Genomic DNA, 26,727 nt, shown 5'->3' on the forward strand with positions numbered 1-26,727 from the left:
ATAGTTGCAACAGAGACTGTATTTTTCCACAAACTAAAATATTTACTATTTCGTCTTTTAAAAAAGTTTGCTGACTCTTGCATTAGAAGACTACAAATAATTTTAAAGATTCAGAAATTAATTTTTCAAGCCAAATATAAGTCTGTGTAAACTCTTTAGGCATTCACTTTTCTTTTTGTTGTCATTCCTAGTACCATTCTTTCTCTGGCCCCCAGTCATCTATCAATCTCAATGTATTTGAGTGACTGTTATGTGCAAGATATTGAGGATACATTGATCAGGGCAGGTACAGCTTTTGTTTTAGTGGTGTTTGTGTCTTAATGAGGCAGATGTAATTGAAATACTTAGCTAACTCATTAACTATCTTCAGTTAATAAGAGGGGAAAGTGCTGCAGATGAGAATTACTAAGTATGAAAGTATGTTATTAGAAAACCTGGTGTAGTGTGGATGTTAGGTAAGGCATTTTTTGGAAATGATATTTAAGCTAAGTTAGGGTAAAAAGGGTATATGTAGTTGCAAGAATGTTACATGTTTTAGTGAACAGCATATGGGAAGGCCATAAGGCAGGAAGGGATTATGGAATATTTGAGGAACCAAGAGAATGGTAGAATAGCTTCAGCACTGACACAGAAGGATAGAATGGCAGGCGAGGAGGCTGTAAGTCCAGAGCCCTTATGGAGCTCAGAGGATTTGGATCTTTGTCCTCAAAATTGAAGGGGAACTGTTAGAGGATTTTAAACCTGAAAGGGACATTATTCAGTTTACATTTTAAAAATGCTCTGTATGAAGATTGAATTAAAAAGGAGATGGGCAAGATGCTGGAAGCTACTATTGAAGGATGCTAGTGGTTTGGGCTAAAGTGGTTGCAAATGGTGTGGGTAATTTTGAAAACAGGTTTAGAGGGTACACTTGGCAAAATTCCATTGTTTGTTGACTATAGAGGAGAAAAGTGTCACCTCCTTCTACAAATTATGACTGAGGGGCACCTGGGTGTGGCTCAGTCAGTTGAGCCTCTGACTTCAGCTTGGGTCATGATCTCATGGCTCGTGGGTTGAGCCTGCATCAGTCTCTTGTGCTGACAGCTGAGCCCAGATCCTGCTTCATATTCTCTCTTTCTCTCCCCCTCCCCTGCTCATGCTCTTTCTGTCTCTCAAAAATAAACATTAAAAAAACTAAAAAATGCGTTAAAAAAGAAAGAAGTTATGACTGATATTGTTGGTTCTATTCATTCTGCCAACATCATCCTAAATTGCTGGTTTGATTCAGCATTTGTCTATTGTTTTTCCCCATTTTTTGTAGTATCAAATCTAAACATCTTTGTAGAGTGTTGTCATACTAGTCTGTCTGGTTGCCTTTTTTTTCTTAATGTTTATTTATTTATTGCTTTTGAGAGAGAGAGAGAGCACATATACACATGTGCTTATGCATATGGGGGGGCAGAGAGAGAGAGAGAGAATCCCAAGCAGGCTCCACACTCAGCACAGAGCCCAGTGTGGGGCTTGATCTCACAACCATGAGATCATGACTTGAGCCTAAATAAAGAGTCAGATGCTTAACCAACTGAGCCACCCAGACACCCTGTCTATTACTATTTATTTTACTACTACTATCTGTTTAATCTACTACTATTTATTTTGAATATACTTGATATTTCATTATCTTTCTTATCACCTCTTTTAGGTTTTTGGCACTTAGTAAGGGCTCAATATATACTTGTTGAAATGTGTGTTGTAATGACATGCTATTTAATTTGAGATAAACAGAAAAACTTAAAGGTACCATTTACTACTATTCAAAACTTTTCCATTTACATTGTGACATAACCTATTTACAAAGTAAGTTTCTAAGGTACCACGTGTCATAATAGCAAGGTGCAAGTAACTAAAAATGTGACCTTAACATGGATGACATAGTGGAGGGACAGCTTACAGAAAGTTGAGACCGTCTTAATATAGGTAAATGAAAATCTCAGACTGATATTGATACATTCAGCTATGCTGTGATACATAATATAGAACTTGAACACATAGAAGCATCTAATCCCACTCAGTTATTTTTTGTTTTGTCTTGTTTTTTCAGATAAGGGGACAAAATGAGATGAGGAAACTAAATTTTTCTTAACTTTTTATTTATTTTTGCCAAACTAGTGAATATTCTACACGCATTTGATTATTATTATAGGTTCTTTTGGCCTGTTAATGTAACTTTCATGTATGAAAAAAAGTTTAAATTTATCAAATATAACTGGTGACTCCTTAAACATAATAGTTTTCTTCTCTCTATATTTTTTCTTATAGATTATTATAATATGAAGTTTAATTTAGTAATTATTTATTTAGCTTCTGTTATGTTCCAGGCCTGTTAAGTGTGGAAGATGCTGATGTGGATAAGGCTGTCTTTGTCCTTGATGAATACAAAGTCTAGTATGGTTGCCAGATATACTATAAATAAATTATCATAATATAATTTTACGCATGCTATGGTTAGTGGTCTCAAAATAATGCAGAAGGGAGGTTTAAGTGTGTGTGTATGTTTATGTTTGTGTGTGTTCAGAAAGTTTCAGAGAGGAAGTGACATCTGAGTTGTTTTGAAAAATAAATATAAAATTATCCAATTGGCTAAGGAAAAAAGAGGATGAGCATTCATTTTAGACATAGGAAACAGCATAATAAACTCCATTTGATGTAATATTCAGTAAGTCTGATGCTCAGCCATAATGGGCATTCACTGATGCACTGGAAATGGACTGGTTTAAGGAAAGAAAATTGAATCTCATAGAAGAAAACTCAGAGTACTGAAGGATTTGGGACCATTGAGTACATTCATTTTTCCATCATCCAACAGGGGTATTACACTAAGTCACCAAGGCATTTGACATTTCAATTTATTCAACATTGTTCTGATTTTGTCAAATCAACATTTGTTAAGTAGAGCCCCCAGGGTGCTGGATAGTGAGCAGAGATAGAGAAGTTTACTACTCCTAGGCCTTGGAAGAAGTATATCCCCTTCCTTAGGGGTCACACAGGAAGGTTAAAGGCAGGGTACAGACAGAAAGAGTGACGATCTAGGAGTGCCTTTTTAGGGTCTTTACGTGGAGTGTTTTGGGTTTCCTGGGCTAAGGTGGGTATCCAGTCAGATGGTAAAGAGGAAGGATTTTGGTAAGCCACACAGGGGAAGGTGTTGAAAGGCAAGGAACTTGCATTTGCTTGTAACTGGGGGCTGTCATCTCGGGCTTATACTTGCACAAGGGATTAGTGTCAGGCACCTTAGCCAAAAAATGTATGCGAGGCAGCAGTAAGATGCAGTAGTTCAGCCAAATTTTCAACAAACATACGTGTTAACTGAAATCTGCCACTCACCATTATAACTAGTGTGGCTAAAAATTATTCATCTGAAATCTGTAAAAGCTAAGGTAAATTTTAAAAAGGTTTAAGGCAAGTCAAGCAGAACTTGACTTGGGGTTTTTGCTGAAGTTCACAGCATATTACAAGGCTGGCAGGGTATAGGGAGATTACCTACATTGACTGGAAGTTCCATACAAGATCACACATTGCCTCTTTTCTCCCTCCTTTTCAGCTGCTAATGTGCTTATGTGTTGGCCTTTCTCTCTTTCAGCCCACTGGGAAGCACTGCAGAAAGAGGGAACACATAAACTATAAAGTTTGCAGACAGTAGATATAGGGTTGCATTTAAAACAGATGAAACAAATAAGTCTAATTACAGAATTTAAAGACACAGTGTACTGTATTTGCTTTCTTTTGCTGTTGTAACAAATTAGCACAAATCTAGTGTCTTAAAACAGCACATGTTTATTATAGTTCTGTAGGTTAGAAGTCAGACACAGGTCTTAGTGGGATAAAATCAAGGTGTCAGCAGGGCTGCATTCGTTTTGGAGGCTCCAGGGGAGAATCCATTTCTTTACCTTTTCCAGTTTCAAGCAGCTGCCCTAAGTCATGTCCCCCTCACCTCCATCTCTTCTACCATTCTTCCTTTGCCTCTCTCCTGCCTCTCTCTTGCACTCCAAGGAGTGATTACATGGGACCCACCTAGATAATCCAGGATAAAATCACTATTTTAAGGTCAGCTGATTTGCAGTCATAATTCCCCTTGCAATCTTAATTCCTCTTTTGCCGTGTAACCTAACGTATTCAGAGGTATTATTCCAGGCATTATTTTCTTTATCAGGAAAATACTTCATTTCTCTGGAATTCCTATTTTTATTGCAGTAGAATTCTTCAAGTATGTTGTGAGAAATCATAATTTCAGCATGGAGATCTCAGAATGAAACAGTGAGTAGTCCTTTCTTCCTCTGGAACTCTTAGATTTTGGAACTTATAACTGTGTTTATTTTTTTAAGGTGTTCCTGGGTATTAAGATATGTTTATGTTTGTTCCTGGGAAGAATGGAAGAAAATCTAACATAATAATTTCTTGAGAGCAAAAGAGAAATAGCAGCGAGCTGTAGTTGAAATATTCTCTCTTTATTTACATAATTCACAATGAATACAAGGATGAACATTTATTTAAGCATAGGGTATTCTTTGTAAATAATATATGTAGACGTGTTAATAGAGCCCTGTTCTGTTCTCTCAGTCTGGGAACCAGCTTAGTATACTATGTACACTAAGGAAATTTCTTCTGTAAAATGCTTGTATTGTAGGGATATTTTATAAGCTTATTTAAACTTGGTCACTCTCATCACATCTGGCCATTTGAGTTTTCTTTACAGTTAGACTAAGTGCCTTAGCCTTTATTTCAGGAAGAGGCTTGTAGCAAAACTACATCTGAAATTTCTCTGAGCAGGGATTTTTCAGTGTCATGATGGGAGTGAGAGACAAGGAAGAACACTGATTAGAAGTTACTAGGGTAGAGGCGCCTGGGTGGTTCATTCAGTTTGGCTCAGGTTGTGTCAGGCTCTGTGCTGACAGCTCGGAGCCTGGAGCCTGCTTCAGATTCTGTATCTCTAGCTCCCTGTCTCTGCCCCTCCCCTGCTTGCACTCTGTCTGTCTGCCTGTCATTCTCTCTCTCTCTCTCTCTCTCTCTCTCTCTTAAATAAATAAACATTAAAAAGAAAAAGTCACTGGAGCAGAATGTTAGTCTGATTTATTTATTTTCACTCACTAAATATGTTTTGGTCTCTACAAGATAATTGTAAAGAATTTTTGCAACATTCTTAAATGAGGAATTTGATCCATTATCCTTTTCAAATCTGAAAATTTTTCTTTCTTTTTTTTTTTTATTATTTTATCCCCTCCATTGTTTTGTGCCCTTTTCCTAGAACTTCTAGTAGTTGGTTATTATATCACATGAGCTTATGATCTTTTCTGTATTTTCCTATTTCTGTTCATTGTTTTATTTTTTTTAACCTTTTTTTCCCCTGGAGTCTGTTTTCTGCCCCCCCCCCCCTTTTTCTTTATGTTTATTTATTTATTTCGAGAGATAGGGAGAGGGCGAGTGAGAATCCCAAGTAGCCGCCACGCTGTCCGTTTGGAGCTGACACAAGGGCTCAAACTCACGAACCATAAGATCATGACCTGAGCTGAAATTAAGACTCAGATGTTTAACTGACTGAGCCACCCAGGAACCTCTGGCCCTTTTTGTTTTTAGATCAGGCGGTTAGATAATTTAAAATTAGATCAGACATATTCAAACCTGGTGAGAAGAGTAAGGCGGGGGGCTTACTATATCAGCTGTTCAACTTAAAAAATGATCAAAATTATGGCCTTTTTCCGTTTATAACCCTATTCACCCACTCCTCTCCAAATGGGATTAATTTGAGTCTTAGACATCATCATGGTTTATGTGATTTGTGTGATTTAATAATACAAAATTATATCAATATAATTTTAGAATGATATTAATATAATGTAAGTGTATACTTGTGCATTTATATGTAGGTAAATATTTCCGTATTCTTACTAATTAATTATTTCTGAATGTTTTAGTAATAGATTAGGATTCATGTTCAGACATAGCTAAATTTCATTATTGTTCTTCTAAAAAATGAACAGTCATTTCTTATCATTAAGATCTCAGTAAATGTTCAGTCTTTGGCAAACTTGAGTTTTCGGTTCACAGAATTGTTGCAAAGATAATATAGAGAGTTTCTGTGTACCCTACAGTTTCCTCTATTATTAGCATATCAAATTAATATAGTATATTGTCTGTATTGTCAGTATTGCTGTCTTATTACTTAGAGTCCATATTATTTAGATATTCTCAGTTCCCTCCTCTTTTTCCCTCTGTTTTAGAATTCTATCCAGGACACTATTACAATTAGTAGTCATGTCTCCTTAGATTCCTCTTGGTTGTGACAGTATCTCAGACTTTCCTTGTTTTTGATGGCCTTGACGGTTTTGAGGAATACTACAAGGCAAATATTTTGTAGAATGTTTTCCAACTGGAATTTGTCTCATGTTTTCCTTATGATTAGACTGGGGAAATACGTTTTTGGACAAAAGACCACAGAGTTAAAGTGCATTCTCACCACATCATAGCAAAGATGCATACTGTCAATATGACTTGCCCTTGTTGCTGTTGACCGTGATCACCTGGCTTGAGATAGTGTTTCACAGGTTTCTCCAGAGTAAAGTTGTTGTTTTCTTCTCTGTTTCCATAGTGTAGTCCTTGGGAAACATCACTCTGGGCTGCCCACACTTAGGGAGCAGCTAGGTATGCTCTACACCCATAAGGGTGGGGTATATCCGTATAAACTATTTGGATTTCTACTGCAAGGTGGAAGTGGATTTGTCTTTTCTTCCTCATGTATTTATTTATTCAGTCATTTCTTTGTATCATTGTGGGCTTATATATTTTGTACTTTTGGTTCTAATTCATACCCCTATCATTGTGTTTTTTGTTATTTTGTTTTTGAGTACTTTTTTTTTTTTTTAACTTTCTGGCACTACAAGATGCCCAACTTCATCTTGTGTATTTCCTGCCTCAGTCTTAGAATGAGCCCTTTCTCCAAAGAGCCTTAGTTTCTAATTGGAGAATTGTATTAGAAACCAAAATTTGCATGTGAGGTGTGTGGTTTTAGTTCTGGATTTTACCAGCTGAAAGAGAAGGAGATATGTATGTATGTGTGTGTGTGCTAACCTGTGTATATATATATATATCTATAAATATTTCTATATGTTATCATGTGTATTTCAAGCTAAACGAGTTTACAAATTGATGTGTCCAATTCTAACCCATTACCTTGTGCACAGTTCTTGCTTCTTCCCCTTGTTTGTTTGTAACCCCCCACTCCCAGCAGGGAGAAAGCTGCTTACCATCAGCCGTCCACCTATGTAATTGCTTGGTTCTAGTACACATACATGTATAGTCCTTTCAGAATTGTTACTTAGTACTCTAGTAGGAAACACTTTATCAGCTAGTGCTTATACAATTTCTTAGCCTTTAGTCTTAGACTCCTTTCATTTTTGAACTCACTTAGGTCAGCACCATATACCACTCATCCCCTTCAGTGAGGTTGTTTCATACACTTGTAATACATTGAGACTTCTGTCACATTCTGCATGCCCCCCAGAGACCCTGACTTCCTAAAATATTTTTTTAATTTGTGTACATGTTTACTCCTTTTGCTATAAAGTTCAGTAGATTTTGACATGCTTATATTTTGTGTTCACCATTACAATATCATAAAGAATAGTTTCACCATCCTAGAAATATTCCCTACACTTCATCTATTTTTCCTTCTCTTCATTGAACCTCTGGCAAACACTGATCTACCTCTATAGATTTGCCTTTTTAAGAATGTCATATAATTGAAATCATACAGTGTGTAGCTTTTTCATACTGGCTTCTTTCATTTAGTAATATGCATTAGAGATTCATCCATGTCTTTTTGTGACTTGATATCTCATATTTTAAGTTGATAAATAGTATTACATTGCATGGATGTACCACAGTTTATCCATTCATTTATCAAAGGAAATCTTGACTGCTTCAAGTTTTGGGCCATTATCCATAAAGCTGCCATAATATCCATGTGCAGGTATTTCTGCCGACAGATTTTTTTTTCATTATTTGGGAAAATACCAAAGAGTGCAGTTGCTTGATCATACTGTAAGGTTATGTTTAGCCTTGTAGGAAACTGCCAAACTGTTCTATAAAATAACTGTACAATTTTGTGTCCCCACTAGCAGTGAGTGAGAGTTTCAGTTCCTCCTCATTCTCACCAGCAGTTGATAGTGTCAGTATTTTGTATTTTAGACATTTTAATAGGTGTATAGTGGTGTCTCATTGTTTTTATTTATTTGTTTATTATTTTTTTTAATGTATATGTATTTTTGAGACAGAGAGCGATAGCACAAGCAGGGGAGGGGCAGAGAGAGAGGGAGGCACAGAATCCAAAGGAAGCTCTAGGCTCTGATCTAGCTGTCAGCACAGAGCCCAACGCGGGGCTCGAACTCACAAACGGTGAGATTATGACCTGAACCAGTCAGATGCTTAACCGACTGAGCCACCTAGTCCATGTTGTTTTAAATTTGTGATTCCCTAATGACAAATAATGCTAAACATCTTTTCATATGCTTATTTGTCATCTGTATATATTTGGTGAAATGTCAGTTTAGATCTGTTGCTCATCTTTTAATTGATTTGTGATCCCTTCGTGAGCCAGGGAGAGAGGGAGAGGGAAAAAGAAAGAGAATCTGATTGTTTGTTTTAATATAATTTATTGTCAGGTTAACATACAGTGTATACAATGTGCTTTGGCTTAGGGACTAGATTCCCACGATTCATCGCTTACATGCAGCACCCAGTGCCCTCCTCAATGCCCATCACCTATTTTTCTCTCCCTCCTACCCCCTCTCCTCATCAACCCTCAGTTTGTTCTCTGTATTTGAGTCACTTATGGTTTGCCTCTCTGTTTGAACCTTTATTTTTCCCTTTCACTTCCCCCATGATCTGTTAAGTTTCTCAAATTCTGCACAATGAGTGCAAACATGATATCTGTCTTCCTCTGACTTATTTCACTTAGTATAATACCCTCCAGTTCCATCCATGTTGCTGCACATGGCAAGATTTCATTCTTTCTCATTGCCAAGTAGCAGCCCATTGTATATATGTACCACGCTTTATATGATATTTGTCTTTCTCTGATTGACTTATTTTTCTTAGCATAATACATTCTAGCTCCATGTCATTGCAAATGGCAAAATTTCACTCCATTTGATGGCTGAGTAATATTCCATTGTGTATGTCTTCTTTATCCATTCATCAGTTGATAGACATTTGGGCTCTTTCCGTAATTTGGCTATTGTTGATAGTGCTGCTATAAACATTGGGTGCATGTCCCCTTATGAATCAGCACTCCTGTATCCTTTGGATAAATTCCTAGTACTGCAATTACTGGGTCATAGGGTAATTCTGTTTTTAATTTTTTGAGGAATCTCCACATTGGAGAAAATTTTTTTTTCATTTTCTTTAATGTTTACTTATTTTTGAGACAGAGTCAGAGCATGAGCAGGGTAGGGACAGAGAGACAGGGAGATGCAGAATCCGAAGCAGGCTCCAGGCTCCGAGTTGTCAGCACAGAGCCTGATGTGGGGCTTGAACCCACAAACCGTGAGATCATGACCTGAGCCAAAGTCAGTCGCTTAACTGACTGAGCCACCCAGGTGCCCCTGGAGAAATAGAATCTAGCAGGTGTCATGCTCAGTATAGAACCCAATGCAAGGCTCAATCCTACCCCTCTGGGATTATGATGAGAGCTGAAATCAAGAGTTAGATACTCAACCAGCTGAGCCACCTCTGTGCCCAAGGATGCCCCTTTTAAATGGGTACCCTGTGTAACCATGCTGTAAAACCAAGCAACTGTTCAAAAAACTTTGTCATATTTGCTGTTTCACTTTCCCTTACAGGTATTAAAGATGTTAAAAAAGAATAGAATCATTAACAAGAAAAAGGGGCAAGACAGAAGGGGAGAGCCTAAGGACTTGTCCTTTCAGGGCTCAATGTTTATTAGGAATAGGATGAATATATTGAACATTAATGAAGTTGAAGCAGAAGTGTTAATGTAGGACTATTGAAGATTGAATGTACCAATGGGAGCTGGTGCTGGTTCCCAACCTTACAAGGGCCCCTATAATTCTGCCCTGTGTATTCTAGTTTGGAGGACTTTAAAAGGTGAAAGGCAAAGATGGAAATGAGAAACCTGACCTAAATCACCGAGAGTGTGGTCTGGTAGATAAGTCAAAATGAAGATTGAAGAAGGGTCAGGGTCTCTTGGCTTTTACCTCTTCCTCTCTGGAGACCTAAGGACTTATGTACGCAAGTGGGTAAAATGGTGAGTGGGTGTAAATGAGACCTTTCTGGGACTCTTTACCACAGGATTTTGGTATCAAAACCTGTTGATGTCTTAACTGGGGCTACTTTTAGACTGAGAGAATATAGTTATGTATGGATTGATGGGATTAAAATAAAAGTTCAGATAAAAACTGGAATGTTTAAACAGGCTTTATGTGAAATTATTGGTTTCCTTTACCTGAATGTTGAATGTTATGGAGAATAATATTATGCTTTACCTAGTATTGTAAAACCAGAACTGTTTGGTGATGTCTTAATGTTAGGAATGCAATGGTTGATGGGATTATCTTGTTCTATGAAGGTTTCTGAATCATAATTCTACCACTGAAAATATAATTATTGAAAACAGCTTGAGGGTTTTTTGTTCTTTTTTTCTTCTTGAAATAGTTTCTCCCTGAATGGGTATTCCATGAGCTTGATATATAGTTGGGTTTGTGAATCTCATTTTACTTCTGATTTTTAGGGATTCATTTAAGCATTTCTTGTAATAGTAAGATTGGAAACAACCCAAATATCCAAACAATATCCATATTACATAAGAATATAATGTTACTGAAATGAAGCAGGGGAAGGGATATGAATATATCTATTTTTGTTTAAAAATTTTCAATATATTTTTTTGTTACTCCAATGTTTTCAGAAAAAGCAAGCAAATGTGGATATATTTACCTTATGGCTGAATCATTTTACAAACTGCTAGTAATATATAAGTCTTTCAGAGTTTCTATATCCTTGACAACAGTTTTGGTTTTTTCATTTAGTCTTCTTATACCTTAGTTGTTTTTTTTTTTTTTAAATACAGCCATCCTACTAGATGTTAAATGATATTTTATTTGGCTTTGATTTACATTTCCCAAATTAATAGTGATGCTGATTATTTTTCATGTGCTTCCTGGCTATTTGCCTGACTGTATCTTTAGAAGTCTCTCCATCTTTTTATTTTTACTAATTTTTTTCTTTCTTCTACTTAGCCTGAATAATTGCACTGGACAGAATTTCAGATTTGTTGATTCTTTCTTCTCCCTGCTCAGATCTGCTATTGAAACTCTCTAGTGATTTTTTTTTGTTTCTTTTCATGAGTACTAAATGAAATAATTTATTTGAAATGATTACCATAATACCTGGCATCATGTAGGTATGTGAAAATATAAGTTTACAACTATATAATATTTTAATTCTTAACAGTTGTCAGTTAATTCTTTCTTTCTTAATTTTAATTATAAAAATATTACATAAAATTTAGCATTTCAACTGTTTTAAAGTATTAGTTTAGTAGCATTAAATAAGTTTATATTGTTGTGAAACAGATCTCTAGAACTTTTTTATCTTGCATATTGAAACTCTGTATCCATTGAACAACAAGCTGTCCTTTTCCTTCTCCCCTCCAGTTCCTGATAACCACCATTTTTCTTATTCTGTGAGTTTGACTATTCTAGCTTCACATATGTGGAACCGTGCAATATTTGTCATTTTGTGACTGGCCTATTTCACTTAGCATAGTGTCCTCAAGGTTCATCTGTGTTGTTGTTTATAAGATTTCCTTCTTTTTAAAGGAGAATACTATTCCATTATATTATGTATATACCACATTTATCTGTGCTAGCTGTCAGCACAGAGCCTGATGCGGGCTTGAACCCACGAACCGTTAGATATGACCTGAGCCGAAGCCGAACGCTTAACTGACTGAACCACCCGGATGCCCCGTCCATTCATTTTTTGATGGACGTTTGGATTCTTTCCATCTCATGACTGTTGGGAATAATACAGCAGTCGATGTAGATGGATGTATACATACCTCTTTTGAGATCCTGCTTTTAATTATTGTGGATATGTACCCAGAAGTTTTACTGAATTTTTCATTTTAGTTACACTTTAACTCCAGAATTTTTGTTTTTTGTCTCTTCGCTGATGTTCTCTCCTTGGTGCCTACGGTTTTCTTGAGTTCTTTGGTCATATTGAAGACTTTTTTTTTTAAGTCTTTGTCAATAGACAAAGTTCAGTCAGTGCTTGGGCTTCTTCAGGAATCATTTCTGTTATTTTTTTTCTGTGAATGGATGATACTTTATTTGCATGACTCCAAGCTTTTGTTGAAAACTGGACATTTTGGGGGTGCCTGGCTGGCTCAGTCGGTTAAGCAGCCGATTTCAGCTCAGGTCATGATTTCGCTGTCTGTGGGGTGAGGCCCCGCGTCACGATGCTCTGTGCTGGCAGCTCAGAGCTGGGAACCTGCTTCTGATTCTGCGTCTCCCTCTCTTTCTGCCCTGCCCCTGCTTGCTCTCTGTCTCTGTCTCTCAAAAATAATAAATGTTAAAAATTTTAAAGATTCAAAAAAAAGAAAACTGGACATTTTGAATATTTTAATGTGACAACTGGAAATTGTATTCTTCACCCTCTTTAGGGTTTGTTTTGTTACTCGCTTTGTTTGCTTTTTAAGTAACTTTTCTAAACTGTTATTGTAACTCTCTTGTCATGTTTGACCTAAGAAATTTGTTTTACTTTAATCTGTTTATTTAGTATTTTAAGCAGAAATTCCTTGAATGCCAGAAACAAAAAAAAAGAAAGAAAGACATGGAGGAGAGGAGAGTAAGAGAGAACAGAAGGAGGAAAGGAAGCAGAAAAAAAATAATTCAAAGAAGGAGAATAAAAATCTCAAAGTCAAAATTAAAAAAAAAAAACCAACCCTCTCCTTTTCTTTCATCTTTGCATTTTGGCTCTTTGTTGGGGTACTTCTTCAGGGCTTAGCCTGACCATTTAGAACTGTGCTGTAACTTTCACTTACTACTTTCTCAAGCCTAGAGTTCAGCTGGAGTTGAAAACTTCAGGTCCTCTTGAGTCTTTACTGAGAATGTATCCTGCCCTGGGCTATTTTGGAGCTTTCTGAATCCCCCACTATATCACCTTTGAACTGTCTAATTTCCCAAGGAAACACTCTCCCCAGCCTTCCTCTCAGTTTTTCAGTATTCAGTTATATGTATCAACAGTAATATTTTGCTCCAGGGTGATTGTGGATTGTTTGCTTTATAGTAGTTTTGAGAAATGTCCATTGTTTTTCTACCCTGTGTGAATTCCAAGTTAAGCAAAACAAAGACAAGCACTTTGTGTCAGACATTTCAGGTAACCTCAGACATGTTAGAACAGAGAAACACATTTTTTTTTTTTTTTTTTTTGTGAATAAGGTCTCCACTCTCCACTAAGCTCTTTGGAAACAGGGACCAAGGTCCTAAACTGGGAACAAGATCTGCTGTCTTCAGATCTATAGTTAAGCTGGGGAGGGGCATTTGGGAAAGGCCAGTACTTTTAACAGTACCTTACAGCAAATCTGGGACATGGTTTAGAAGTTTTTTAAGAAGTTAATCATATACTTACTATGTTACCCAGCAATCCTACTCTTGCCTATTTATCCTAGAGAGAGGAAAGTTTATATTTATACTAAAACCTATACATGAATGTTAATAGTTTTATTTATAATAGCTAAAAACTGGAAAAAACCAAAATGTCCTTCCATGAGTAAATGGTTACAGAAACTGGCACATCCATGCAATGGATAACTACTCAGCAGTAAAGAGTTATGAATTATTGACATATTCATGACTTAGGTGGATTTTGAAGGCATTTTGTTCACCAGAAGCCAGTCTGAAATGGTTACATATAGGTGATCACGTGGGTGGCTCAGTCGGTTAAGTGTCCAACTTTGGCTCAGGTCATGATCTCATAATTTGTGGGTTCAACCCACATCGGGCTCTGGGCTGACAGCTCGGAGCCTGGAGCCTGCTTCACATTCTGTGTCTCTCTCTCTCAAAAATAAATAAATTTTGAAAGGGTTACATATAGTATGATTCCATTTATATGACATTCTTGAAAGACAAATCTGTAGTGTTAGAGAACAGATCATTGTTTGTCAGGCGTTATGGGTAGGAGGAGGGTGTAAGTAACTGTGCTTGGAAGGGAGAGTTTTCAGGTGAAGAGACTGTTCTGTGTCCTGGTTGTATTGGTTTTTATATAGGTTTTAAAATTCATAAACTGTATACAATAAGAAAAATTAATTTTACTGTGTAATAATTACAGTAGATAGTAATGGTCTATTCATTTGTCAAAAACTTGGAGGTTTCTTTAATTGATTAGTGAGGAGGAACTCATGGAAAGAACTAGCTTGCTCTGTTTGAATGGAAAAGTATTCTCATAGGCCAAGGAAATTCTGTGATGATTTTGCTAGTATGTACTCAGAGTTTTAATTCCAATGAGACTTGTGGGAAGCCTCTGGAAGCCAGAATATACAGATTTAGGTTTTCATTGTCATACTCCCAGCTAATAGTTGTAGTAGATGGTCTCCCAAGTAAAATAAGTGTATGTGGATGTTGGCTCTCAATAAGTACAGGCTTGCCAATTAGAGGAGCCTGGCCTAACAAACAAGGAAACAGAAACTCTTTCCCACATTAACTAGTCTCCATGTTACATAGTTTTCTTTCTTTCTATAATAATGCAGTTCCTACCCTGTGCAAATGATATATTTCTAAGCTGGTGAAGAAAAATTGCAGTAGATCAGGGTTTTTTTTCTTCTTCTCTTTGCCGAGATTCTTACTGAAAAGTCTTAATAATATCTTTTGAGATAATTCTGAGAAAAATAGACCTCTTATAAAGATGAATAGGGGAAAATTGTCTAAGTTAGCTGTTAGAACCCAGTCTTTCTCTGTACCGTCTCTTTTGTCAGACTCCTTCTTCAACAGCCTTCATTTTCATTCTTGAGGTGGTGACTCCTGCGCCTCAAATCTTTGCCACTCCTCACTCATATATTGTCATCTACTGAGCATGTCTTCTCAGAGGTGCAGCGAGCATGTCAAAATTACCAGGTTCTAAAATTAGGTATTAATTCTTTTATCTCCTGCCAGATTTGGTTTTTTTTTTAATGCTTTATTTCAATGAATAGAAATTATTCATTTGTTCCTTAAGCCAGGAACCAAGGAGTTATTCATGACTCCTTCCTTACTTCTCAGTGAGCTTTGGTTTATAGCTCCTAACTCCTCAATGTTTCATGACTGCTTATTCTTCATTCTTGCTAACACTGAGTACTGTCAGGCTACCATCATATGTCACAGTGATTCTGCAATAGCCATAAAACTGGTTTTTATTTTATTTATTTATTTATTTATAACTTACATCCAAGTTAGTTAGCATATAGTATAACAATGATTTCAAGAGATTCCTTAATACCCCTACTCATTTAGCCCATCCCTTCTCCCATGACCACTCCAGCAACCCTCTGTTTGTTCTCTATATTTAAGAGTCTCTTATGTCTTGTCCCTGTCCCTGTTTTTATATTATGTTTGCTTTCTTTCCCTTCAGTTCATCTGTTTTGTATCTTAAATTTCTCATATGAATGTAGTCATATGATATTGCTTTCTCTGACTGAATAATTTCACTTAGCATAATACCCTCTACTTCCATCTGCATATTTGCAAATGGTAAGATTTCATTCTTTTGATTGCTGAGTAATACTCCATTGTGTGTGTGTGTGTGTGTGTGTGTGTGTGTGTGTGTGTATATATACACACACACACACAAACATCACATCTTCTTTATCCATTCATCGATGGACATTTGGACTCTTTCTATACTTTGGCTTTTGTCGATAGAACTGCTAGAAACATTGGTGTGCATGTGCCCCTTTGAAACAGCACACCTCTATCCCTTGGGTAGATTGCTAGTAGTACAGTTGTTGAGTAATAACGTATTTCTATTTTGAATTTTTTGAGGAACCTCCACATTATTTTCCAGAATGGCTGCACCAGTTTGCATTCCCACCAGCAGGGCCAAAGAGATCCTTTTTCTCCGCATCCTTGCCAACATCTGTAGTTGCCTCAGTTGTTAATGTTAGCCATTCTGAGAGGTGTCAGGTGGTATCTTATTGTGATTTTGATTTGTATTTCCCTGATGATGAGTGATGTTGAGCATTTTTTCATGTGTCAGTTGGCCAGCTGGATGTCTTCTTTAGAGGAGTGTCTATTCATGTCTTTTGCCCGTTTCTTCAGTGGATTCTTTGTTTTTTTGGGTGTTGAGTTTGATAAGTTCTTTGTAGATATTGGATACTGATATGTTGTTTGCAAATATTTTCTCCCATTCCGTTGGTTGTCTTTTAGTTTTGCTGATTGTTTTCTTTGCTGTGCAGAAGCTTTTTATTTTGATGATGTCCCAATAGTTCATTTTTGCTTTTGTTTCCCTTGCCTCCATAGACATGGTAAGAAGTTGCTGAGGCCAATGTCAAAGAGGTTTTGCCTCCTTTCTCCTCTAGGATTTTGATGGCTTCCTGTCTTACATTTAGGCCTTTCATTTCATTATTTTTATGGATGGTATAAGAAAGTGGTACAAGTTCGTTTTTCTGCGTGTCACTGTCCAGTTTTCCCAGCACCATTTGCTGAAAAGACTGTCTTTATTCCATTGGATATTCGTTCCTGCTTTGTCGAAGATTAGTTAGCCATATGATTGTGGGCCCATTTCTGGGTTTTCTATTTTGTTATATAACTGTATCATACTTCATCTTTTGCTATTTTCCATTCTTGGAAATTTCTACTTTTTTGCCATTCTGAATAATGCTGCAATAGCCATACTTATACATACATTTTCTGCATTTGTCTATTTTTGGGTGATAAATTCTTAGAAAGGAAACATTTGCCTTTTTAAAAAGGGTCTTAGGTAGGGAGGGCTGGGTGGCCCAGTCAGTTAAGCATCTGACTCGCTCAGGTTATGATCTCATAGTTCATGGGTTCGAGGCCTATACCGGTCTCTCTGCTGTCAACACAGAGCCCTCTTTGGATCCTCTCTTTCCCTCTCTCTCTGCCCTTCCCCCTTTCACACACTTTCTCTCAAAATATATAAATAAACATTGAAAATAAAAGGTTTTAGTTAAAGGCTTTAGTTCAACTAGTTCAGTCCCATTTGTCTTTTACAGAAAAAACAAATTAAGGCAATCCGAGGAGATAGTAATGGTGCCAAAGGTAGTAGTAGGTGGGTTTGGGACAAGAAGGGAAATAGAATGATCATGTCGTTGCAGCCTTTCATTATTTTACATCAGTTGGCCAATTCTTAGATATAATAAAACACAGCCTTGCACACCAAATGTGAATAAAGTTTGGAAGATTCTTTATTGTCTTTGATTATTCATGTTATCAGGGAAATTGGTAAAAGCATGGACTCAGGAAATAGACTTTCTGTATTTGCATCCTATTTTGGCTTTGTACTATTTCTTGCAGTTGTACTAGTCACTGAATTATAGGGTTTTTTTGAAGATTAAATAAATGAATTAATATTTGTAAAGTACTTAGAACAGTATCTTGCAGATAGTAAGCATTGTGTAAATTAAAAGAAATAAATTTAAAAATTATTGGTGGGAGGAAGATTGAGAGAAGGATATTACAAATAGCTTAACAACGGGGTGCCTGGATGGCTCAGTCAGTTAAAGTCTGACTTTGGCACAGGTCATGATCTCACGGTTGGTGGGTTCGAGCCCTGCATCGGGCTCAGTGCTGACAGCTCAGAGCCTGAAGCCTGCTTCGGATTCTGTGTCTCCCTCTCTCTCTGCCCCTCCCCAGCTCATGCTCTTTCTCTCTGTCTCAAAAATAAATAAACATTTAAAAAATTAATAAAAAAACCAAATAGCTTAACAAGTAAACCAGTGAAATCTTTTTATTAAATTTTATTTAAAAATTATTTTTACAATACAAACATTGAGTAAATTCAGACTATCATAGAGTGGTGTTTCAAAACTAATAAAGACATGTGTTTTGAGCTAGATTATAGCATTTTTTTATTGCTTTATTTACAGGATATTCTGAATAATCTCGAATCATGTGACCTTGAGGATGATGACCTTATGCTTGATGTGGATCTGCCTGAGGATGCACCTCTTGAAAATGGTAAGTAGGAACAATATTGAATTTCCAGAGACATATATAGTTGAGATGCTTGACTAGGGCCCATTTAATATTTGTTATTTGCGGACTTTCTTTCAGACTGAGAATTAATCTTATGTGGTGTTAAATAAATTACTTTGCAAATTTATTTTATTCTTTGAAACCTGACTTTGTATGTCTTAGATATAATTTTGTATGGTCCAATAAAATTCTATGTTTGTACCATAAAATAAGTGGTAGATAGGATTTGTTCTTTCTCCCCTTGTGTACATATCCAGCTTTCTTCCCTTCATTTTTATTCTAAGAAAAACACATTTAGAGAAAACATATCATTTGCCTTGTGAAATAGTAAAACTCATTAAGTTTATAAGATCATTTCTGAAAATTGTAAAAAGATTAATTATGGGCAGATGGTGATCTTCCAGATAAATCATTCCACTTTTTTTACTCCAAAATCGACACTCTTTCTCTCTGGATCCCAACTGCTAGAGTAGGGATTTAGCAATCCATATGCAAGAGGGGCCTGGGTACTCTTGTTCCCACTAACTTAATATTTGTAGGATTTTCTATCTTAAGGGCTGATCTAGAATCAGAGATGAGCTTTAGAAAGCCCCTAGGGCAAAGGTTGAAATGGGCATACCCCAGGAAAGAGGAATGGCTCCCTAAGATCTGTGGATTCCCTGTCAGTCAACGTTTGCCTAGTCTCTCAGGCCTCCGAGAGGCCAGGAATGAACCAAAGATGGTGGTGAAGTCCTTTCTAAACATGATGCTAGAAAGATACAGGGATTTGATGCTATTGAGGGCACTAGAAGCTCACAGTTGTCACATTGGTCAGACTTTTATTCCCCCCGTATTCCCAGGATGCTATGTAACAATGTCAGAATCTTGGTGGCTTCAAAATAAACATTTATTTTCCTTATTCATGGATTAGCTGGGGCAGCTTAGGCTGTGGGGTTGAGGTCAGGTCTACTCCTTGTTTCTTCAGAACCAGGATTACCTGGAACAGGCTGCTCTCATGGTAGATGGCAGAAGGACCACAGGCTGAGCAGAAACGTGCATGTAATATCTCTTAGGGTCTTGACTTAAAACTATTGAAAATTATGGAGGAAAAATGGGACGATGATCCAGGAGATTTCATGTGAGGTTTTAAAGGCTTGTTGTGAGGAGTGAGGGATATACTTCCTTGGACTAAATCACATCCTAGTTAATGCATTGACAGAATTTTAACAACTTTTCTTTGAAAATTTTCTATCTTCTCTGAGCTAAAGGAATTGGTCTTAGAGCCTGCTTCATCTTTAGAGGACAACAAGTTATTCTCATAATAGGTAAATTTAGAATCACAGGGAAATTTAAAGTCTTTGAGGTCTTGGGTTGGGGACTTAATGAAAAGTGGGAGGGAACTCCTGAGGTATAACATTTCACATATATTGTAGATTTTCATAGGAGATGGCAAACAGGCAGTGACTGTTTTGAGCTTACTGAACACTGAAGGAAGCAGAATATAAGTTTAAAATATGTAGCCTTCAGAGGCACTAAACATAAGGTAGTATTCTGTTTTAGTACTACTAGGTATTAAGGAATGCCTGTTCTCTTTATAGTTCTGGGGTCATGAATGATTATACCCACACACCTGAGTTTTTTTGATCTGGAAGAGGATAGGAATGTTATAAGGATGGGTAAAATGTTTAAAGGGGTCTTCTAATATACTTTTGACTATTGATTTTTATTCCCTTTAGCTTCTGGTTTTTGTGACTATTATGCAGATTTGGGTAGAGGCATGTATGAATGGGTCACTCTGAAGCCTGGTGAGTTCAGCATCACTAATTTTGCCAGTATCAGTGGAATTTTTACCAACAAGAAGACTAAATTGTAGCAGTATTTTGAAGATTAAGACCTTGTTGAGATCTTTACTTTGGGTTTGATTTTGGACCCAAGCTTGCTATGACTGTAAGCAATCAGGGATCTTCTGGGATTTCAAGGAAGAGGAGAATATTTATCTGGTAATTACATTGTGTAGTAAATCATGACCTATTAGGTATCATATGTGAAAACACAGAGGAGGAAAGAATGCTTGTTGGCCCCGTTTTCTTGGATAGTTATGGGCTAGGATTTAGGAACTGAGAGGTATTGGAAATATCCACATCTGAGTTTTTTGGTGACATCGAGGGAGAGATGATATAACAATAGTAGGGTTTAAGGTTGATATTGTACTGCCTGTAGCAATAAAGGATCTACAAGATTTTCTTTAAATATTATTATAGAAAATTATCTTTTGAACACAAGGGTAAAACTGGAAATTGGTTACTTGATTTTCCCTTTAGAACACTTTGATGAATCACCCACTTTATTTTTTCTCATTTATTTCTTAGATGATACAGGACACTTTTTTTTCCCCAATGCTCTGCTGTTAATAATATCTATAAGTGTACTAAGAGTCTTCTTCCTCTAGTGTTTAGTTGGCTGTGGTGGAAGCATCTAGTTTTATATATGAAGGACATAATTTTATTCTGAGTCATATTCTGCTTTTTTCCAGGGCTCTTCCCAAGCATTAGACACCTGGCAATGAGACTATACTTACCCTATTTCTGCCTTAAAATTTTTCACAGAAAATAAGGAGAGAGACTGGGTCATATCTCTTTCAGAATCTATCCCCAAATACTATCTAAAGGTGTTTGTCTATTCTTGAAGTTGGCAGGATTCATCCTTTATTTTCTTATAGAACTGAATCAGAGCTTAATCTGTGTTCACAGAGTAGACTTTGTTGACAGCCTCTGAAAGGCCTTTTAAAAAAATTTTTTTTTAACTTTTATTTATTTTTGAGAGACAGAGACAGTGTGATCAGGGGAGGGGCAGAGAGAGAGAGGGAGACACAGAATTGGAAGCAGGCTCCAGGCTCTAAGCTGTCAGCACAGAGCCTGACGTGGGGCTCGAACCCACGAACTGTGAGATCATGACCTGAGCCGAAGTCAGATGCTTAACCAACTGAGCCAACCAGGCGCCCCTGAAAGGCCTTTTTTAACCTCTTCTGGTTTTCTATGTACTTGATGGAGTTCAGTTACACAGTACCCCCAAATATGGCACCTTGGCATTTTGAATATTTTAAGCTAAAGGAATTTGAGTAAATGGCAGAAGCAGGAAAGTCCCTCTCACCTTTTCCTCCCCTCATCCTCCTTCCCTGAAACAGGTCATAAAGCCCTCACGTGAGAGTTGCTCCCCTATACCCAGAGAAAAGGCACCATTCTTAATTCTAAAGACAAAGGGACACCAGGAAGAATCCTAACAAAAGGGAGTTACCAAGTTTCCCCCAGTTTTCTACAGTTACCTCATAGTCTTTGTCATATTCCTCCATGACTGTCTACTCTTCGTCAAACACAGCATGAAAATACACAGGCCTGTTTCTTTTTTTTTTCTTTCCTTATGAAATCTCCTATGTCACATATTATATTAAATGCATTTGTGTGTTTTCCTTCCGTTAATCTGTCTTGTCAGTTTAATTTTCAGATCCTAAGAGAGTCCATGAAAATTCTTTTCTCTTCTACACAATCAGTCATGGCTTCTTTCAGATTCACGTGACTTTCAGATTCTTCACACTGTGCTTTTTCCATTCTATTTTTGCACCTGGGGTTCCCTTTAATGTATGAACTAATGGGTAAAAGATCTAGGAGCTCAAGATTATCAATTCCCAAAACTGTTCTAAATTCCTCTGCAAATTTCTCCTAATCTTGTTTAGACCTTAGAAAACATCCAGCCATGACTTTCAGCCTGGTTTAGAATCAACCTAATGGGATTTTCCCTCTTCTGAAGGAGACTTAACTTTAAGAGTTACTGAGCCCTTGAGGTTTCTCGCCAGCTTCAGGGTAGGGAAGCAGGTCAAGGGAGAGATGGGTCAGAGGAGGAGCATAGAATGAGAGAAGAGGAGTAAATCAAGAAAGGACTTTAGGTGTCAACTGCATTTAGGAAGGATCTAAAAGACAGAGTTGTCGTAATTTTTTTGCATTTTTCTTTTACCTTCGTCAAGGAATCTCTCAAGGAAACAACTTTTGGATCTGACTCTTTTGGCAGACCAACCACTGAGTATCTGAGATGTGTTCTTTTTTTGTTCTAAAGTGTTTCTAAAACAAACTGTTCAGGTTGTATCAAAACCAAAATCGTGTTGCTTTATTTTCTTGCTCTGGAACATCTAATGGTCACACACTGTCTACATATTAAAGCCTAGCATTTGGCACAGTTATACTGTAAAGTGTCAGGTTTGTGACACTTCCATAGTATATATCTTGTTACATATGCTTCTGTTTTTAAACTTTTCTTTGTTTAAAAAGATGCTTTTCTAATTACTTTTTGAGCCCCACCCACAAGTTATGGTACCTATTAATATGCACTTATTCTGTGTTATATTTCCTAAGGCCACATTGTTGGCCTTTTTATTGAGATAGTCATGAGTTCTAGAGTATTGTCCTTGATTACTTTTCAATTTCTGTATTTTCTTCTGGAGATTTGTCTTTCTTTTTCAGTACTAATTGTGTTTAGTAATAACAATGTTCATGATTTTTTTTTTACATGAGCGTTTCTTCTTTCAAACCAAATTTTAAGTTCAGAGCTTTTCTGATTAGATTGTAAGACCTCCTGCAAAGCATGTTCTTTCCAGCCTTTGTAATGTGTAATTTCTTCCTGCCATCTTCAAGGCCAAATGTTACAGGTACAAATACTATTTGTGTCAACCATTATGACTTTAAATAACTAGAGAAATAATCTAGGTTGCTTTTGGTGTTATATTTTGTTCCTTTTGTTTTTAAATTTTTTATGTTTATTTTTTATTGATACAGTGAGAAACAGAGAATGAGTGGGGGAGGGGCAGAGAGAGAGGAAGACACAGAATCTGAAACAGGCTTCAGGCTCTGAGCTATCTGCGCAGAGCCCGATGCAGGGCTTGAACCCACAAACCGTGAGATCATCACCTGGGCCAAAGTCGGGTGCTTAACCGACTGAGCCACTCAGACACCCCTATATTTAGTTCCTTTTATCAAATCCAAAGAAATGAGTGTGATGAATGTTAGATCTAGGCATCCTCACATCCCATGCCTTTCATTTTGCTCTCTATATTAGACCCTCTTTTCCTCTCCAGAGATATATTATCTGTCTCCTACTCATAGTAAAAGAACTAAAATCTTCTGCTTTTTACTTTTGGAGCAGAAAACCCCCTTCAAAAGGCCTTTCTTTATTTTCTAGACCTCAATTCAGAATTAGGGCAAAATTTGGTGTGTAGATAGTTGTGATTGACATATTGGGTTAAAGTTTTTCAAACTAGGATACCTTTCAATTCACTTCATCATTCCATATGGTATTTCACATTCAAAGAGATTTATTTCCTTTGTGTCCTGCTCCCTCATTGGATATGGAAATGGTTTTGATTTATTTCCATCTTATAATTTTGTTTGCTTTCCATTTTCTTTTCTATATTACTTCTTTCATTCTGTCAAAATCCCTAATCTTTTATAAGAAACCATCACTAACATTATTTTACATTATCTTCTTAGTATCATTTTAAAGTATCTAAACATATGTTTGGGTGCCTCATATAGGAGTACAGTTGACCCTTGAACAACACAGGTTTGAAATGCACGGGCTCATTTATATGTGGTTTTTTTTCTTTCTTTCTTTTTTTTAATTTATTTTTGAGAGACAGAGAGAGACAGGTGAGCAGGGGAGGGTCAGAGAGAGAGGGAGACACAGAATCTGAAGCAGGCTCCAGCTCTGAGCTAGCGGTCAGCACAGAGCCCAATGCGGGGCTGGAACCCATGAACCATGAGATCATGACCTGAGCCGAAGCCTGATGCTCAACCGACTGAGCCACCCATGCGCCCCTATGTGGGTTTTTTTCAATAAAAATAGTACAGTTCTATAAATGTGTTTATCATCGTTATGATTTTCTTGTGTGTGTGTGTATGTGATATTGTTTTTAATTATCTTAAGCCTTATCACATAATTTACAAATTTGTGCTGATGATATATCTCCTTTAACCTTTCTAACAAGTTGGCAAAAGCACCATTACCTATCATACACATATGGTAATTCCACAATTGTATATGTGAATAGCTGTTTAGAAGACAATCCTGAATTATAACTTAGTAAAGAATTCACAAACCAAATCTGCTGCTATAACGTATCACACTGAATTTTAAAAGCATCTGACCTTACAGATCATCTTTAAAATGTGAGAAGTGTTAATATTCTTTATTTAGTATTATATGTAAATCACACTAAAATGCCTTTCATTAAGCAAAAGGCAACATTTTAAATGCAGGGGATTTTAATTAAATTGGCATAGTTAAGGCTAAAAAGATAAAGTGGACATTGCCAGCTTATCTTCAGCCCTTGCTTTCACAGGCTAATGAACACAACTTGAAACACAGCTGAGGCTTGCTGTTATGATACAGTGAAGGGATTTCCTCAGTATTTAAATATATTAAGTAGCCAGGTGTATAAATCTAAATATAAAGCCAATCTCCTATGAGTTTAGAGGTGGCATTTACCATCTCTGAAAAGCTGAACATCTAATTAAGTCCAGTCATATTTTTTGAAGGGGAAAGAAAACAGGACAGCACTTGCTGAACCAGAATTACTATCAAAGTTCTAAAAGCTAAATATTCATTTAACCGCAAGCCAATCTTATTTCAATCAACTGTCCAAAAGAAATACTCAGTTAGCCATTCATGATCTGAATTCTTGTGTATGGCATGAATTTAAATATGGTATACATAAAAAAAAGTCATGAGACATTTTTGTTTTGTAATGAATAGGCAACAGCCAACTATTACTCCTTAGTAGCTTTTCTGAGATAAGCTATCAAGTCTGCTCTTTCGCCTGCCTTCTTAATGCCAGCAAAGATCATTTTTGTTCCAGGGATGTACTTCTTGGGATTTTCCAAATACTCCAATCACCTCTCCCCAGGTGATGCCTTTGTTCTTGTTGGCATCCGTGTAGAAAATCCAGGGGCTTGCCCCTTCGTTCTCCCAAATAAACCATGGAGATTTGGCCCAGTCTGTGCTTGCTTCCCTTTTCCACGGTATGGCACTGGGCACACTACTGAACAAAAATCTTCTTGCCCTTCTCAACATCACCCATTTTTAAATCGCCGTTTGGTCAGGCATGAAGCGAAGGTGCCCACTCACAAGCCGGACATCCAGCTCTCTCTTCCTTATGACTTTCTTAATAACATTTTCTTTTTTCAATACAGTGAAGTACTGTAAGTGTATTTTTTCTTTGGAGTTTCTTACATTTTATTTTCTCAGCTTAATACGTATAATATACAAAATAGGTGTTAATTGAGTATGCTATTGGTAAGGCTTCTGGTGCACAGTAGGCTATTAATAGTCCAATTTTGGGGGAGTCAAAAGTTATACATGCATTTTCGACTGTGCAGGGGGTCACTCACCTCGAACACCCACATTGTTCAGGGATCGACTGGATAAGCAGAACCTTAGAGTCTTGGAGCAGTCATTTATCTGAGAATTTAGGGCCCTCTGTCTCAGTTTCTACCAATACTCTTTTATGGTTATGGCAAATATTTGTTCCCAGTGTTTATTTGCCATTGTGCCTGTGTTGAGTTCTTGTTTCTTTAATTTGTAGTCTGTGTGTTGAACCAAGAACCTCTTCAGTAGACACAAAAGCAGCACATCAATTTTTTGCATTTTAATTTCCCACAGTAGTTACCCCATCTCCTCACCTGTTTGCTTCGTTCATTTGCGTCTTGTTACTCTGTGTGTACACTGTTGATGGTACCCTAATTACATATCAGGTTCTTATTATGACAGAATGCCTTGTTTGAGGAGTATGTGGAATTTTTTCTGTCTGAATTAAAAAATATGAATTCAGAGCATTTAAAAACAGGTACAGATTATCCCTCAGCTATATAGAATTGCTGCAACTAAAGTAACATTTTAATGCCATGTAAAAATTCTTGATGAGCTTAACTGAGTCTCTGAAGATAATACGAATGTGAACTAAAATCAATTTTAAGCCTATTTAGGATTACTTTTAATTAATTTTTCTCTTCTGATCTAATTTTTTACTTCTTTAAGTTATAATGTTCACCAATGTCTTTATTTATCTAATAGTCAGGTTTTCTATAATTAAAAATTTAAAAATAGATTGTAATTTATCTCAATAAAATGACAAGAAATTGAAATAATTTCAAATGTAAGGTTTCTTTTAGAAATTTTTCCTTTAAAATTTTTTAAATTATAAAATAGTTTTTCCCCAAAATTGATTTTTCCAACTATTATAAACAAAATTTCAAAGTCTTTTAAAAAGTTATACAAAATTATTATGCATTTTAGAAGAAATATGTTACAGCAAGTTTAGTGTATATAAGAATTGAACATCTATGCTTTAACTACATATTTTGGTGTGGGAAAGTTGCTTTTACCGGGTATACTGTAATAAAACACTTTCCATACTTCAAATTCAAGTTTGAGTTAAGTGAAAATAATCATTTAAATAATGAGTTTT

At 36.5% G+C, this 26,727-nt stretch overlaps 1 protein-coding gene and 1 pseudogene across 5 annotated transcripts in view; one reads left to right on the top strand and one right to left on the bottom strand.

Moving 5' to 3' along the window:
- Nucleotides 1-26,727, top strand: part of CCSER2 (coiled-coil serine rich protein 2) — a 159,456-nt gene that overhangs the window by 54,268 nt on the left and 78,461 nt on the right. For 4 of the 5 annotated variants that reach the window (XM_029932048.1, XM_029932047.1, XM_029932049.1 and 1 more), the window contains one exon: nucleotides 18,131-18,221. In XM_029932048.1, coding sequence (XP_029787908.1) covers nucleotides 18,131-18,221 — 91 coding nt within the window. Of the gene's footprint in view, nucleotides 1-4,272; nucleotides 4,291-18,130; nucleotides 18,222-26,727 lie in introns of those variants that run through there. The other variant, XM_029932051.1, reaches the window with a different exon arrangement.
- Nucleotides 25,031-25,341, bottom strand: LOC115285604 (annotated as a pseudogene).

The sequence above is a fragment of the Suricata suricatta genome, chromosome 2, assembly GCF_006229205.1.
Source record: "Suricata suricatta isolate VVHF042 chromosome 2, meerkat_22Aug2017_6uvM2_HiC, whole genome shotgun sequence".
NCBI classification, from domain to species: Eukaryota; Metazoa; Chordata; class Mammalia; order Carnivora; family Herpestidae; genus Suricata; species Suricata suricatta.